General features: G+C 34.5%; 1 protein-coding gene across 2 annotated transcripts in view; it reads right to left on the bottom strand.

Annotated features, from left to right (window-relative positions):
* Positions 1-3,284: 3,284 nt before the first annotated feature.
* Positions 3,285-18,304, bottom strand: part of LOC145316151 (glutamate receptor ionotropic, kainate 2-like) — a 38,513-nt gene continuing 23,493 nt past the window's right edge. The window contains exons 7-20 of one of the 2 annotated variants that reach the window (XM_080156471.1): positions 15,807-16,416; positions 15,514-15,636; positions 15,048-15,191; positions 13,242-13,463; positions 12,695-12,799; positions 8,176-8,285; positions 7,404-7,633; positions 7,008-7,147; positions 6,664-6,834; positions 6,384-6,518; positions 5,857-5,934; positions 5,112-5,225; positions 4,667-4,853; positions 3,285-4,288 (exon numbers count right to left, since the gene is read on the bottom strand). In XM_080156471.1, the coding sequence (XP_080012597.1) occupies positions 4,152-4,288; positions 4,667-4,853; positions 5,112-5,225; positions 5,857-5,934; positions 6,384-6,518; positions 6,664-6,834; positions 7,008-7,147; positions 7,404-7,633; positions 8,176-8,285; positions 12,695-12,799; positions 13,242-13,463; positions 15,048-15,191; positions 15,514-15,636; positions 15,807-16,416 (2,506 nt within the window). In that variant the 3' untranslated portion in view covers positions 3,285-4,151. Of the gene's footprint in view, positions 4,289-4,637; positions 4,854-5,111; positions 5,226-5,856; positions 5,935-6,383; positions 6,519-6,663; positions 6,835-7,007; positions 7,148-7,403; positions 7,634-8,175; positions 8,286-12,694; positions 12,800-13,241; positions 13,464-15,047; positions 15,192-15,513; positions 15,637-15,806; positions 16,417-18,304 lie in introns of both variants that reach the window. The other variant, XM_080156472.1, reaches the window with a different exon arrangement.

Here is an 18,304-nt window from a genome sequence, read left to right as displayed (position 1 = left end):
GTAACAATAGTTTTTCAGTTTATTATATGGAAATAGACCGTTGCCAAATTATAATATTACTTTAAAAAAAATCATTTTTAGCTAATCTGGAGCCGGAGCCGTTTTTAACGAAAAATACGGCTCCGGCTCTACTAAAAATGTTGCTGCTCCGGCTCCGAAACACTGACCTGGAGTATAGGCTTTATCTTTGGACTGAGAGGATAGGTTATTAGGGATAAAATCATTCATATATGATGAATTTCCCCCAGATTTAAGATTTTTTGGATAGGCCTCCAGGTTCCGGAGCTCCAGGTGGTCTCTGGACAGGTAAAAAATTAAAAAATTCTTATTTGAACAGTTAGAGGTAAGTTTATAAAACAACATAAGCTTCTTTTTATATAGTTTTCATATATTTGAAGAAAAAAATACAATCGGCCTCCAGGTTCAGGTGCTGCAGGCCTCCAGGTGGCCATTGGACAGGTAAAAAATCCAAATTTCTTATTTAAACAGTTAGAGGTAAGTTTATAAAACAACATTAGCTTCTTCAAATATGTAAATACTATTTTAATAGAGTCATCTGGAGGCCTGCAGTAGACTATAAAAGTTTTAAGGATTTTTAATCAATATAATAGATTTGAAATCTGCATAAAATTTTAAGGATTTTTTATAAAATTCGTTTTTTATATAATTCTTTATTTAAAGGCGCAAATACGATTTAAGTTAATAAATTTTGACCAATAGGATAGCTGGATTGGAAACTACCTACGCTCTAATTGGTTGAATGATGTACGTCACTTAAGCTTCTACAATCAGAGCGCAGATAGTTTTCAATCCACCAATAACAGATCTCAAAATTATTTAACTTAATTTGTATTTGCGCCTTTAAATAAAGAATTATATAAAAAACTAATTTTATAAAAAATCCTTAAAATTTTATGCAGATTTCAAATCTATTATATTGATTAAAAATCTTTCCAACTTTTATAGTCTAGCCTGCAGCACCTGAACCTGGAGGCCGATTGTAATTTTTTCTTCAAATATGTAAATAATATATTAAAAGAAGCTTATGTTGTTTTATAAACTTACCTCTAACTGTTTAAATAAGAAATTTGTAATTTTTACCTGTCAAGAGGCCACCTGGAGGCCTGCAGCACCTGAACCTGGAGGCCGATCGTAATTTTTTCTTCAAATATATGAATAGTATATAAAAAGAAGCTTATGTTTTTTTTTATAAACTTACCTCTAACTGTTCAAATAAGAAATTTTTTATTTTTTTACCTGTCCAGAGACCCAGGGAGTAAGGGAGGGGACAATGGGCAGTTAATTCAATTTTATAGTTGTGACCCTTTAAGGTTGAAAACCCAGATATTTCCAGATAAAACAAGTATTTGCAATATAGCAACCTTTAGTGGAAATTTATGACTTTTTGAATTGTTTTTAATTCGAAATGCACCATCCTTAAACTGATGCTTTACTACAAGCCTTTGATTCTAGAGATCAAAAACCTTGTTTACAATTCATTTCCATAAATGTTATTATTTAAACTCCGGAAAATTAAGGAACCAGACCATTTTACTTTTACAACTTCTTTTACCCAAATTTTTTTTATTGTATTTATTAAAAAGCTTAGACATGAAAAAGCCTTTAAATAATTTTATTACAAAACTTACTAAAACAATTACCTTCCTACAGAACTTTTAACTTAAGTTATTTAATTTAACGAAATAAAAATGAGATACCTTGCGTCAAAATTTCATACTACATAAATAAAATAGTTGAGAACATAAGAACATCTTAACTTTAAAGATCTTAAGGTTTAAGTAACATATCTTAGGATAACTGGTAGCTGCGCTCCTAGCATCCAGGACAGAAAAATAAAATAACACCATCTTGAGATTTTAATGATAAACAAACCTTGAACAACTCAGGACTTCGTGAATTTTCCCTAAAATTTTGAAATTAATCGGATCATTAATTACAGAAATATTAAGCTAAAGACAAAAATCTTTTGCCTTTACATTAAATCAATAAGAAATATCTAACATGTCTAAAGTAACGAAAAGAGCTAACCGTTACGGACGTACAAATGTGCGGGACCTAATTATAGGAAGGCTTTGCTCATAATAACTAATAATCTTAATATAATTTCTTTCTACAACGCACTAATCGGAATGAATTAACATTAAACAAGAATTAGATATAAAAAATGTAATGATTCAATTTACAAAATAATTTTCAAAATCAAAATATTCTGTCTGCTTGTTATTGTTTATCTTTTTGTTGACGCGCTAGTTTGCCGCGAGATTATGCATGATTTTGCGTGACGTCATTCATAATTGGTCCCCAAGATTGGTTAGAAACTGCTAAATTCTTGCATGTTCCCTTTAAGCCAGTCCCCAAAGTCTAAGACTCCTAAAAATTGAATATTCGATCCATTGTCCCCTCCCTTACTCCCTGCCAGAGACCACCTGGAGCTCCGGAACCTGGAGGTCTATCCAAAAAATCTTAATCTGGGGGAAATTCATCATATAAGAATGATTTTATCCCTAATAACCTATCCTCTCAGTCCAAAGATAAAGCCTATACTCCAGGTTTACGCAAATGTGTCAGAACTCCCCCCCCCCCCTCCCTTTATCAATGTATAACAATTCCTTGTGTATGGACCTTTGGATTTGCAAAAGTGTCTCGGTCCTACTCCCTGACTACTTGGGTCCAAACACTAAGGAACAATGGCTACATAGTACACATGCACATGAAAATCAGGAAGAAAGGTCGATTTTAAATACAATCTGAAAAAAATCTGGCAAAAACAAAATAGGTATTAAAATCTGACCTATTGGTCTTGATTTTACTTTCCAAATACATAAACACTAATTGCAGCTTGTTCATTATTTAAGTTTTTATGGATGTCATAATTCTTCTTTAAAAAAAAAATAGGATAATGATTATCTTTATTACAATCAAAGTCTACATTTATTTTTAATAACTTATAAAACAATGGGTTGAGGGTAACATTGTAAAGTGGATAGATCATACACAAATTTTATTGGTCTGAACAAAGGGAGGAGTAGGTTGCGCTAAAAATCCGTAAAGGTGTGAGTTTTAAGGCTTAAAAATAGTAGTAGAACGGTAATATTCACTAAAGTTTATTTCTTATTGAAAAGAACTATACCTACTTAGACAAAAAAATATTTTTCAAAAGTTAACTTAAATTTTTATCGTTCTACTACTGTTTTTAACCTAAAACTCACAACCTTTACGGATTTTTAGCGCAACCTAATCCTCCCTTTATTTTAAATTAGTAATTTTTGAAAGTATTAAAAGATGAAAATTTTATTTTTAGGTAGGCAAGTATTTCGCTAATTAAAAATTGAAAAAATAGATAACTGCTAAATTTAAGCAATAATTTTTATTATATTTTTATAGGTATCGAATGTTTAGGTAGGTATTAAATTTCAAGTCCTTATACTTTTATCTACATGGGTTTACAGTATTTCTAACTATACAATAATATTAAATTAAAACTTAATTTGTAAATAAAAATCTTTGAAATAATATTTGATGAAAAAAGTATTTTTCCAGTATGGCTTAGAAACCGATTAATATCCGCTGGGTTAGAACTGGTTCTCAGCCATACGTTAAAATCATGTTTAACATCGTATTACAAACAATTTTCTACGAATATAAATGGAAAATTATAGAATTAATACCAGTTTTGTTAGCCTAGGCCTGTGACCACTCAGGGTTTACAAAAACTGATATTGATATCGGCGGAAAGCTGTCGATTATACGATACGATAAATAACTTAATGTTTTCATTTTTAGACACAAATTAAGTAAAATCATGATATGTTTTTTTATTAAAGGGATTCACAGAGAAAATACATTTAAAATTCTTCCAATTATTTAATTAGAAAATCATTTCAGATCAAAGGATAATTTTCTTTAATTAATATTTAACAATGTCTTTTATATTGAATTATAAAAAAAGAAAATATTTCTAAAATAGTTCAGATTTTATTTGTTACTTTAGAAACACCTTGGACTCTAAAATATATTAATGATATTATTTTTAAATCTTTGTATTCACTTAAATTGACAATAACAAAAGTTTGTGGGAGAATGTATTTAGATTATGTGAGCACATGCTGTTTTCTGTGCACGCCCCTCGTTTATTCTGCCTCACTTTCGTCCTCGTCTGCGAAGGGGTTCTTGCCCTTGGTCGGCTTGGGAGATGTTGCTCCTCCGGATGGTCCCCCCTGTACAGATCCTGGGGATCCGGTCTGACCGCCCCTGGCTGAACGAGATCCTGAAACGCAGGGGTTTATGTCAAATGCACTGTCAAAGTCAAAATAACACAAATGTATTAGTTTTACATATATATCTGAAAAGAAACATGTACATATGTGTTAAAATATAATATTATATTACTCCAAGCACCCCGAGACTTCCACATTAATTCAAACAAGGTTGTTGTATTAATTAAAAGGTCTCTGAAGTGGCTCCTCCGATTGGGCTGTGAATCTAAGTGTGCTTATAAGGCAATTTTTTTATATGCTTAGGGCGATTCAAATCACCAGACAAATCACCTTCAAACTTTTTATTGTAAGATTAAAGACTGTCAATGTTTGTTACCAAGACTATTACCAATTTCTTACATTCATTTTTTATCCATGATTTGACATGCCTGTGTTAGATTCAACATGTGACTGTTCATCATCCTCGGAGATGTCCTCAGGTTCAGCTCTGGGTCTCAGCTCCTTGCCAGCATAGGGATCCGTCAGGTTGGAGTGCAGTGAGTTGGTGTGGTGGGACCCGATGCTGGGGGACACCACGGAGACGGGAGTCTTGGGCGCCATTCCGTAACCAGAGTCCTCAAGAAAAAAGTATATTATTTAATTGTTTTATGGGATTTTTGGAATTTTTTATTGTCGCTAACAATCCAAAGAGCTAAATTTTAAGAAATAGAAACTAATTGTAATTTAATTGTTATCGGACCACAACCAATTTATATCAGCTAGCTAATTCTTAAATATTTAAGATCTCTTTATTTTGTAATTTGAAAAAAAATCTCTCAAAATGGGTTTATTTGTAGAAAAATGTTACAGATGAATTAAATTTATAAATCTTACCAGTCCATTTCTTAATTTATAAGTAGATTCAGCCTTCTTTCTTATGTAGGGTGGTGACTCAGGTTCTAGGCTCAGGTGGGAGGAATGAGAACCTGTCTCACTGGCAACTTCAACCTTAATAATAGAACATTAATAATGTTATATCATTCATTATTTTTTATTTTGCGCCAAACTTTTCACTTTAATCAATTTGATTAGTTTAAAGTAACTTTTTACCTTACCTCGTAAGGGCGGGATTCTCCTTCGATAAAGTGATCATCTAAAGAATCCAGAGCATCATCCGCTTGAAATGGGATGCGATACTCAAACACCAAAGGATATTAGGTTAATTGACAACCAACCATTTGAATGCACGACCTTTGTCGGAGAAGTCCTAACTGTGCATGGAAATGAGTTGCGTCTGTTTTGGGCCCAGGCATTCCCCCTACTCTAACTGTTTAACGCTCACCTGACATATCAGCAGTCGGAACCATTTTTAACGTCTTTAGTTATAAAGCAGTGTTGGGCCGAGATTCAAACCTATCACCTCCCCGAGAACGAGCGGATGCGCTACGTGTTGAGCCACGGTCGCAGGTAAAAGGCACCTTTTGATGGATAATGAATTGTAATCAACTTAGCGGCTACCTTTTCAAACAGCCACACTGACCGAGAACGACAGCTGTTAAAAGAGACTGTGTTATATCAAGGAATGTTAATTTAAGCTGCGGTTTTCTTTGAAAAGCTGAAAAGTAATCGTTATAATTACCTCTTTAGTGTTGCCATGACATTTTAGTATAAATTTGAGCTCCTTAGACATCTCTTCAACCCATGGTCTACCAATATCCTGACAAAAAATAATGGGTATAGTCCTTTTTGTAAAATAATTTATTTATTACTATTAAGATAGAAATTTTGAATACAGTGATAGGTCAATGAAGTATATAATAATCTTTCCCTTAATTGAAACATAATTATTTGAAAAGAAAAGTTTTTCAATAATAACGGTCGGCCATTCAGTACGTACGTAACGGATAGCTCTCATTATTAATTCAGGCAAATTGTGTGTGTTTGTTTTAGAGATTCTTATACATTATGTACACTAAAAAATAAAAATATTTCTTGAAACTTAGTTATGTTAATCAGAAAATCAAATGAGTGTGTGTGTGTATTTTTTGCTTTCTAATCAGACACAAGGAGAGCCAGTAGGACCTTCTATATTTGCAGGAACAAAAAAGGGTTAAAACAAAATACGACTCTAAAACATCGATAATGTTAATAATAATAATGATTTACCTTGGCTGATTGTCTGGTGCCTACAAGGAACTCAATGATGGCAAATACCGAAGCAATAGCGCATCCAAGGATAGTCACTACGAACACACCAGCTACGTTGTCCAGACCAAGGGGCGATACACCACCTCCGCCTCCCTAGAATTATGGAAAAAAATATAGATGAGGTTTAGATTTGCAGCTGATTCTTAAAATTGTAAAAGGCTTATTTTCCTATGGCCTATAGGCGGCTGACGCACGGTTGATGAGCCCATTTTTTCAATAAAGTAACAATTCATTAAACCTTAGCTTCACAGGCTCCGCCTCCACGCTTCTGTTTCCACCACTTGACCCTGAGCTTGTGCAGAACACCTCCCTCCATCAACTTGAGGATGGCATTGTCCAACAGGTCTTTGTACGGGGTTCCTGGTCGCGTCACAATACCATAGCCTTTGTTGTCCAACAAGCCTCCGACCTGCAACAGTTTGTTATTAGAGGCAATTTATGAGAATAAGGAACCAAAAAAGATCTTCTACTTAAAAAGATTTACCTACTTAAGTAAAGTTATCAAATTTTTACATTTATTCTTTGTTCTATTTGCACCAAAAATTTACAATTGAACGTAATTAACATTGTTGTCAACTTCACCTGAGCAAGCTTACAGCGTCTCTCAATGAGGTAAGTGATGATAGAAGACTCCATGAAGAAGGCATACTTGCCATCACTCTCCTCAACCTTGTCAACACCCTCTGGGTTGCCATTCATCATCACTTCAGCTTTGTGTACACCTACAATTATTAGTCTTTTAGTCCTTTTCTGTAGGGTAAGATATCAAGAACATATTTTCCAGTATGGCTTTGAGTCCGATTAATTTCCGTTGGAATAACAACGATTCTGTCTTGTACAGAAAGTGAGTATCGTATTATAGACAGTTATTAACAAAAAAAAAATTAGAAATCATAAGATTTATTCTTGTTTTGATGGTCCAGGCCTTCAATACCTTGGGGCCAACAAAACAGGAATTTTACTCAATCAAAAAATTACCTGACATGAACTCATGAATTCTTGCATAGGTATCCACATTGGAGTTGGCAAAGAAGCCAGCAGTTGAGCCGCCCTTTACAGCACCATACTTGATCTCATTCTGGTTGGCCAGGTCCTCCGCAGACTCGATGGGCCTCTGGAGGGTCTCGACGGTCAAGAAAGCGGCCAAGTTGGCCGTGTAGGAGGAGATCATAATTAGGGCGAAAAAGAACCACATACCAGCAGCAAATCTTAATAATATATAACAGTAACAAATAAACAAATTATTTCCAACTTGGAACTAATTGATGTGACAAACAAACTATCCTAAATTTAGATTAAAATTATTTGTGAAAAAGTTTGGAAACTATTACTTTGTATAACCCAATCAAGATTGTAGCAGCATCATTACTAGTCCAGTGTCCTCTCCATTCGAAGGAAGTTAAAAAGTTTGAAAAACAAGAGTATGGTTATCGCAGCAAATTTCAGACAATTCCATCAATAACTTTTGGTGTAGTTAATAATAGAAAGATAAGAGGCTCTTTTGTGAATGGAGTGAGTCAACCTTCCAATTTTTATTATAGTTTTTAAAAAGTTCTAGGGGGTATTTTTTTCAGTGGCAATTTCTCATCAGAAGTTGAGGTACCCTTGCTAAAATTTATTATAAACCTTTCCTGGACCGAACAGAAGCTTTTCTGTTAAGGAGAACAATATCGGTCCAGTGGTTTAAGATATCTTAAGCTACAGACAGACAACATATCCGGTTACTTTTATATAAGAACATATGTTTTACCTGACACAAAGGGCAATGGGAGCAACATCTGAACCCTGCTGCATAAGCGCACCCATCACAAACCAGAAGGAGTTGAGCAGGGTGTACTGGTTCTCATACTCCTCGGGCTCCTTAATACAACAACATTTATCTGTATGTCCTTAATTTTCCTAAAGAAAATCAACTCCAGCCGTCTGCACTGGTCTTACATGGACAATCATGTATGTTCCACTTCCATTGAGTAAAATCCTTAAATCTAGATTCTATTTAAGCACTAGGATGTACAACAATCTTGATTTAACACTTAACAGTTATTTATCGCATCGTACTATAGACAGCATTCCACGGATATGTAATATCTTTTTTTGGGGTGGGGGTGGGGGGGATAACATATACCCAGTTAGCAAATTAAAAGATTATGCCGTCAAGTATTCAAACAATACATAAATAAATATTTGCAATTTGACCTGAAGATGAATTGTTTGAAAAGAATAGATCTATTCTACAAAGAGATATTTACAATATCCATCCCAGCAAAGAATGAACCACTTCCCTTCCCCCTGAGCCTATATTTAAAAAGCTTAAATTGTGTTGGGATCTGTGTAGTCCTTAGGTGAATGGCTAGGTAAAAAGAAGACGCTGTATTATCGATCGAATGAAAATATTGCCCCATCCCCTATTTTTTCACCAAAATGTTAGTCATTGGGAGGGGGGGGGGGTTGTCTACTAACGAATGCAAGGTCTGTACTATTGTAGAATATTTGTTAAAATAGAACAAATGTGAAACACGCTTCAAAAATTTAGGAATTTATCTATTATGTTCTTTTACCAGGTACAGGACAGCTAATGTGTGTTGCAATTTTTTGCCTGAAACTTGCGTCCTAGAATAATTGACATTTATTTTTTTTGTTGAAAAAAATAAGAAAAAGATTTCCGTGGGGGGTATTTTTTTCTCAGGAGGCTATTACGTGTATTCAGCCCAAGGGCATAAATGTCTTAGTGGTGGCATTTTTTTCATGGGAGTGTGTTACCACCGCGCCGCAAAAGTATAGGCTACATAGCTTTTAAATAGCAATAACATAATAGATAAAATATCCTAATGAAATGTACACTACATAAGTCCGTCTGTAAGAACATTCATCCATTACTGTTGTTTGCTGCGCTTCTTGTAGAGAGAATTGTCTTTATTTCCTTCATCATTTTAAAACTAAAATAATGTTTAAGTGTGAAAGCCTAAATATGCATATTTAACTAATACACATTTCTAAATATTTACCCGGGATAGGGTAGCCGCATTTTAAACTTTTACGCATTTTTAAAGCAGTAATAAGCCACCCCAAAAAATAATAAAAACAAGGATGACAACATCCATAAAAGCGAAGCACTGAAACGGTAGGAAAAACGGACATTAACACTTGTATAGTTTCCGAACTGAATAAACAGGATATAAATGTATAAGAGTCGAAGCAAAGCAAAATTATAAGTAAATTTATTTAAAAACTGCTTGATACAGCATAATGTTTATGGACATACTTACATTTTTAGGACTTGATTATAGAGTTGCTTCGCTTATACCATTATACTTTGTTGTCCCAGGAATCAATATACCAAAAATTAGATCAATCAGATAATTAGAACACATAAAAATTTGGGATCTACTGCAGTTCACGGTAAAATATTAATGGTAACGAATATTGCTGACAATCTATGAATTTTAAAGGCTGCTAGCTGCCAAACGGCTGAACGTACAAATCATACCCGCACACCATTTTAAGCGGCATAAGAAGGCCAACAAATAATCTGGAATAGCCGAGATTCAATTATGCACAGGGAAAGCTTCACTAAAGACAAAAACGCTTACAATTGGCCTTTTTCGCGCATTTCTCTGCACTGCGAGATAATTATGCATTATTGATTTATGGCTATTCCAGATTATTTGTAGGCCTTCTTGTGCCGCTTAAAACAGTGTGCGGGCATGATCTGTACGTTCATCGGTTTGGCAGCTAGCAGCCTTTTAAATTCATAGATTTTTAGCAATATTCGTTACCAGCAATATTTTACCGTGAATTGCAGTAGATCCAAAATTTGTTGTTAAAAAAGTAAAAAAAATCAACATGCTTAAAATGGACGTAAGGACATTCTGGTAATGATTATAGAGTTGCTATGCTTTCTAAATCGTACCTAACTACTAAAGGAATCACCATGCAAAGTTTGAAATCGATAGGACAATTCTAACATGCCTAAATTAACGGAAAAAAGTTATCTGTCTCGGACGGACCTACCTTAATTATAGAAAAGCTTCGCTTTTAAAAATAGTTCAAAATTGAAAACTGCATTGATTTTAAGGGAATTGTGATTAAACTTTAACTGCTATTTTTACCATATAGCTGCCTTATCTAAGTAACATATCTTTTTAACAAAAAGCAGCCAGCCACAGCTAACTGACGTAACAAAGGATCGGCTGCCGAACCCTGTATTTAGCCCCTAAATGAAACCTTAATGAAAGAAAGGAAAGCTGGAAAGTTGAAATATTGAGAAGAAAAAAAGAACTTACTTTGCAACAAAAGAAAATACGATAATGTTTCTTTTCCAAATTAATGCAAAGTTTAGAAAATGATAAAATGTTCAGCGATTAACTTATATTAAGATTTGTTCAGAATTTTCTATAATTAGGGTCGGTTTGTCTGTCTGTACATATTCGTCCGTAACAGTTAGCTCTTTTCAATAATTTATACATATTAGAAGTGTCCTATCGATTTCAAACTTTACATGATGATTCCTATAACAGTGAGGTATGAATGAGAAAGTGTAGCAACTCTACAATCGTTACCAGAAAGTCCCTACGTTCATTTGATTTTTAACTTTTTTGACAATATTTTTTTTATGTGATATAATTATCCTATATATCTGATTATTGGAACACTGATTTTATGGATGTTATGGATCTTGTTTTTTTTTACATGAAGAAGTTGGATAAGCTATATTTTACAATGTCAAAAATAAATACAGTGAAGAATAAGTAAATAATAACAACATAATATAGTTGTGGTGTTAAAACGATCACAGTTTTTTTTTACAGATCGTAAGATTAAATAAAAAATACTTTTTATTTCGAGTGTTTATTTTTATCACTGGCGTTTACAGGGTTTTGTGACCTCTCTTGAACCAAAATCTTTAATGTTCGTCAGGGGGGGGGGGGGGAGTAGATTTTTTCACAAAAAATGCTGTTTAATTTAATAATTAGTCGAGCGGGGAGGATACAACACCATCTTGCATGCTTCTAGTTTTTAAGATTTCATACAATAAAATAAGATTTTTTCTATATATGTAAATTATGCGAATAATTATTAACAAAATAAAAATTGTAGAGTAGCCGGTCTATAAAATCTTATTTTATTCATTACCCCGACTGCAATATATTTATAGATCAAAGATAATGTGTATTTTATGCACTTGTGGGAGAAAAATGAACATCCTCGTTATCTAAGCTTTATAGCCAAATAATATATTTGTCTTTGTGTTAGACAGTACATCATTAATGGTTTTTATGGAAGTGTTCTTTTATCAAGCAATATAAAATTATGCTTAAAATTACATGATTTAAGAAAATGCAAGCTTTCTAGAATCTTGAAAATCTTTATATAAAAGTTATAGGATGTTTGTGTGTAAGTTCTTCCGTCAGCTACTCAGTCCGTCATTCAGTCAGTATCCTTATAGGGGAAATGTGATTTTCCTGGCTGAAATTTAGGATAGACTTCTGATATTTTGTGCAGATGCCCTGTGCCAATGAGCATCCACTATATAATTTACTTTGTTAGTTTGTCTATCGGCCATGCTACAAAAATAAATATATCAAATGACATACGTGATAAAAAAAAATGTTCTTGATTTAAGATCACTGAAGATCTGAGCTTTAAATTACTTTATCCGTCCATCCATGATTTTGGTTCCATGACAAACGCAGGAGTCCCAAACGTCGGAGTGGACAAACGCAGGAGTGCTAAAATATTAATTTAATAACTTTTTTCTTTACAGGTTAGGTTAGGTTAAGATATGAATATACAAATAAGCCCCCCACAGGGGTTAGGAATTTTAAAAAAACCCATAAAAAATGGTTTAAAATAGGTTAGGTTAGGTTAAGTTTCCACTCCTGCGTTTATCCACTCCGACGTTTGGGTCTTGGGACTCCTGCGTTTGTCCTAGGACCATGATTTTGTGTGCTTCGCTTAATACGGATGTTGTCATCCTTGTTGATTTATAGCTTTAAATACATACTCATTAAAAAATAATTAATAATGCGATTAATAATAGTTATTTATCGCATCATAGACAACTTACCGCGGATAGCAAAAAGAAAAATTATATGAGATTAATTCCAGTTTGGTTGGCATTGGCCTTCGGTAATAGGGTATTAATTTTATGCATTTGTGTTATTATTCGTTAAAATTTTCTATAATACGATACGACTCATGATTTTCAGGTTGGCTAAAAGACGGTTCTAATCCAGCGGTTTCGAAGCCATGCTGGAAAAAGCGCTTACCCTGATGCAGTTTGGTGGCTCCTCCCACTGATTTGGAGAAAATCTGGCCAACACGTAGATTATCAAGGTTACAAACACAAACACCAAGATAGTGTAAACATATACCTAAAGAAAAAATTAAGTTAATGTAGGTAAGGAGGATGAAAGCCTCGCATGGATAGAGCTCCCCGCTGAGGCTGGAAACGGTGTTCTACTTGTCGGTTAGAGGGATTATACCCATTTTGCTTGTTAATTTAAGATAATATAATACATGTTAGATGTAACCCTTAATTAGCTAAAATGTACGACTTTATCGTTTAATTTTACCAGAAAAAAGCTATTCAGTTAGAAATCTTTCTCAACACAATTTAAAACGAAAATGTCTACTTCATCATTCCATCGCATCTCTTAGTGAAGCGAATCAAGCTAATTTAGCATGGTCAGTTTAGAAAAGATTTCTACCAGAACAGATTCATCATGCAAAGTTTAAAATCGTTAGGACAATTCTAACAAGCCTAAATGAGAGCAATCTCTTTATTATAGAAAAGCCTTGCTTATAAAAACTTACATCAGTAGTAAAAGGATCCAAGAAAGCCAACATAGATGGTGGAGCTGGGCGGGGCTGCACGTACAGAATGGAGATGCCCAGGTTCATCCAGGGCATAGTGAACCTGACCGCCGAGGCTCTCTTGCTGGTGATGGAAATATCGGCTATGGCGAAGTCGGCCCGGCCGTCAAGGACCTCACCGATCATACCGTTCCAGTTGCCAGGGCTCACCTCACTACCGTACTAAAAATAAATGTATAAATATAGTTGTATAACCCAAACAACTACATGAATCCCCTTGATGAGGATCCTTTTTCGTCTGCTAGCAACTTGCTTTCTGCTTGGCTGTGGTAATATTTCCGACTTTATTGGTTTATGTTTAAAGACCCAATTGAAGAAGGCATAGGGTCCACGGAGTTGGGACATACAGTTAACTAACCTAATCCCCCTCTGATGTTTTACTCTAATGTACTAAACATAACACTTTTAAAATTAGGATAATATTTCAATTATGTCCATTCATGGTTTTCTTTTCTCTAACAACTTTACTAAAATTTACCACCCTTATATAAAACTAACAGAATATCTGTATGTGCTTCATTCTATAACTTAATATCTAGCTAGCCACTGCACTGGTCCAATGTTGTTCTCCTTTACAGCGACGCTTTTTATATGTCCATTGAAGGTTAATAACTATTTTGTGGCGGGTACATCCACCCTCTCAATAAAAAATAATTTCTTACTTGAAAAAATATCTAATTAAAAGTAGATGGTCGAATTACCTCTCCCCCTTTCTCAGTTACCCCTAGATAACTCTAGGGGCCCAGCCGCTAGTGCATAACAATTTTATTACGGTAATGTTGTGCTGTGCTCGCTATTTGGCATTTGATACTATTCACTGAAAGAACAAGACAAACTTATAGGACAGCTTTGCTTCGAAACCTCAAACTGAATAATAATGGTCGTATGTCTGAACTAATAAAATTGAATGAAAATCAGAAAAGTTATAACAGCAGAGTCTACGTACTATAGAAACTTGCGTCTTTTCCCTAAAATTGCTAGTCGAGCACAAAAAAACCTCCCCCACATATTTTTAAAAAATTGATATAAGGTGGAGGGTAGTTTTTTTCATTTCAAGATAGGTAAGATTAGGTTAAATTGGGTACTAGGTAACCCAGCAGGGGTAGGACACCGCCTTGCAGGGTTAGAAAAATATGCCATGTTATTGTCAAAATATTTAGAAATTAGGGGGATGGATGTCAGTGCTCGATAGGCACTTTGAGGGAAAGAACACGAAACTTGTCAAATAAATTATCAAACTTTTTTTCTTTATCTTGACCTCCTTTTACATCAAGTACATATTGCAATCTTATATAAGTTAATTCAGTTGTTTTGTAGTAATTTGGCTGCAATTAGGCAACATAATCTGATAGTTTAGGATGGCCTTTCACAGTGATTAGGCTCCCGCAAGAGCTAGGTCCCGATCTCCAGATATCATAATGCAGTTAGTTGGTGGTATATCATGTGACTGTAATTTTGAAATGAATAGAAAATTATGGTGGGGGGGGGGGGGGGGGTTGAGTAAGTGTTTTACTTTAGGTTATAATAGATGCAGGGTAGTCTTGCAGAGTGAGGTCACCGCAGGGTTAAGGCTTCCGTTAGAAAAAACTATCAATCCCACACCAATTTCCAATTTATTTTAAAAATAAGGTGAGTAAGTTATGTGCTCTTTAGAGAAAGGAACCTAACCTGTTTTTAAATCTACAAAAGAAAAAAACTATCTAACCTAGAGTGATCTGATATAAACTTGCATAAATTAATACTTACGTTTCCGTCGTCCACTAGCTTGAATGTGAAGTTGAAATGTAGTAACTTGGATAGCTCGGTGGCGAGGTCGACTGTAAACCCCTCGAACCTCGCGTTCCCCGACAGCTTCTCCTCAGACTCCACCAACATCGTGAACGGAGGATTCTACGATAAATACAATCATTCCAGTCCAGTAAGATCTCGTTATTTCTAATAATCATGACATTCAACATTTTTGACAGAGCTGAAAAAGTGATTTTGAAAATAGATATTATAATTCCCAAAATTTTTATCTATTTTTGAACTTCTCAATGTAATTCTTATTTTAAAAATGATGATTGAGTTTATACAAAATATATTTGATTTCAAAGAATTGTTTAAAAAGGAATACAAATTAAAATATTGCTTTTGAGTAAATTGAAAGGAAAACATCCTGCATTTACAAGAAAACATCCACTATTTCCCTAAAAAAATACTATGTACTTACTAATACAGCAGTGATGATGAATGTCTTGTTTGCCATAGGATGCACATCTCCCATATTACCATCATCCTTTACCTCTCTACCCATCACCAACCTGTCCAGTGTGTTCCAGGTTCCAATCTTGGCCTAAAAAGATTTATTTGGTCATTTCTAACGATTTTATGCCAATGGCTTTTGTTCCTCCTAATTTTTAGTTAGCAAAGATAAAGTTTTGTCATGGGTGAAACCTCTCTAATTGAATTTAAAATATTAAAAAATATAAATATTCGAGTGCTAAAATTTTTCAAAGTTTTTACCAATTCTTGAATCTGTAGTTCTTGTAGAGTCATGGCGAATTCAGTTCTCATACCATTCTGATCCAGCTTAATTGGGCCGCTTAGACCCACAAACTCAACCATCTTCATGTAATTAATCAGAGAATTGCCATGGGGCCATGAGTTCGTGCCCGAGCAGTCCAATGGCCTGGGTACAACTTGTTGCACAGCGCTTAACTCGTTGAGCGCCATTGCAAACGCGTGCACGGAGTCAAATATTAGCGCAGTTGCTGTGTCAAGCTTGGCATCCTGCGGTATCTCATTCCTGCCGCTTTCCAACAGTGCGCTAGTCACAATATTGTATATTACATTCTGAATTTCAGGCTTGTTTATGTCAATCATTCTGAAGGCGGTGAAGTTAGTGCCGCCATGCTTGTAGTTGTCCAGGTCGACTGTGTGCGCGTCCAGGCTGGTCAGCAGGAAGTAATATCCCTGGCTGATGAGCCCAACCTGCTGGCATTGTTGCAGCACCTCCTCAAGAATATATTTCTCACAGTCGAGAATGATGAAATTGGATTCGGAGAGGAAAACCTCTTTGAGTACATCTCTGTAGCCATTATCATTGTAGATCAATTGTTTTACAACCAACCTGGTAATTAATTGGACAAATTACTTTTTATTTCTATTTATACGGTCAATCCTTTCAATATACCATTAACTTTACAGAACACATTAGGACCAAAGGATACGATTATATAAAAACATATATTTAGAAAAGCAAAGTTTTTCTTTGGACAGGGTATAAGCGTTGATTCGTCGGTACTGTAGCGGTAGCCGTTACATTTTACTGAACTAATATATTTTGATCTTTTATATAACCTTTTATTGATTGCAACTTAATTAAGGCACTGTTAACATTTTAAAATAAAATTAAGATATAAGCTAGCTTTGATGAATTTTTCTTCTCCTTGTTAAATGGAAAAGCTATATAATTAAAGTCTTATATAATTTATAATTAAATCCCAATTAATGTAATTGAACAGAAATAGACTTCTACATCAATTACGAGACTAAAAAGTACATAAATTGTAAATAAAATTTTATTCATAAGTAGCGCAGCCACAATTAGTGAACAGATTCGAAGCAAAAAGAGGTGTAATTCAATCCTTATATTAAAGTAAAGGGATCTCTTTAAGTCTTTCTGTCTGTCTGGGTGTTTGTACCGTGGGATCTCGCTAACCGCTGAACCGATATGATTCTAATTTACAGGGTAGCTTCTCATAGGTCCAAGGAAGATTTATAACTATTTTGGGGGGAGGTTACCATTTTTTTTTCTGTTTAAAACTAAAATTAATAATGGGGGGGGGGGGGAGGTGATTGACTTTCCCACCCTACAATATTTTTTTACTTTTTCTTTTTAAATCTAAAATGAAATTGCCTAGTCAAAATCAACCCCCCCCCTCCCTCCCCCTCATGTGCCCCTAAAGGCCTCTAGGGGGCGTAACCGCTAGTGTTATAATAATGTAAAGGATTTCTTCTTGTCTAGGTGTGTGTATTGTGGGATATTGATAACCACTGAACCGATATGATTCTCCTTTACAGGGTAGCTTCTCATAGATCCTGGGAAGGTTTATAACCTTTTTGGGGTAGTGTACCAACACCCTCCCAAAACAAATCGCCCAGAGAAAAAAATGACCACCACCTCCCCCCCCCCCAAAAAAAAAAAAGATGTCTCTGTGGGTGAAGCCGCTAATACTGATATACCATAATTATGCAGTTGCTACACTTCCGTAAAAATTGTTTACTAAATCGTGCAAATATCATTTGCATTTGTGATTTATAGCTGTACACAATAATTTTGGCAGCCGCCAAAATGTTTTTCGGAAAAAGTAAACTCAAGGATTATTTTCCTTATTTTCGAACCAGACAGTTTTTTAGTAGTGTAGCTACAGCTACTTATGTCCATCCAACCGCCCGTCCGTCTGTCAATTAGTAAATTTACAAGAATAATATTCTCTGAGCGGCTATCAAAGATGGACACCGATTTACATAACTTTTTTATGATTTTGTTTATGAATAAAGCCTTAAAAATGTACTTTTTATTTGTAAGTACAACATGGATGACAACATCCACAAGTAGCGAAGCCCAAAAAATTATGGAATGAACAAACAGACAAATGATGTATTGAAAACTTCACAGAAAATTTCAGCTGTGATTGAATAGTAGCCGAGAAATCTCATTTCCTTAACACAAAGATAATTACAGAGTAGCATCGCGACTAAAAAGAAATAGTGCTGCGATGTGTTCTTTGTTTGTAATTGAGGTGATAGGTCAATCCAGAGCACTATTTTGTACAGAACATTATCAATGGAAATATGAGTCTAACTCGAATTTCACAGAGATTTGATGATAAAAAATTATTTAGAGAATATGAAAAATATAGAAATTAATAAAAGAAAAAAAAATTAATGGTTATTTGTCTTTGTAATTTTTAAACTTAAATACATTCACGGTCTATTAGATGCCTGTAATCGTAATT

This window comes from Acartia tonsa, chromosome 4, assembly GCF_053477335.1.
Source record: "Acartia tonsa isolate MP-2025a chromosome 4, ASM5347733v1, whole genome shotgun sequence".
Lineage (NCBI taxonomy): Eukaryota > Metazoa > Arthropoda > Copepoda > Calanoida > Acartiidae > Acartia > Acartia tonsa.
Note: the sequence above shows the minus strand (reverse complement) of the source record. Positions and strands in the feature narration are given on the sequence as shown.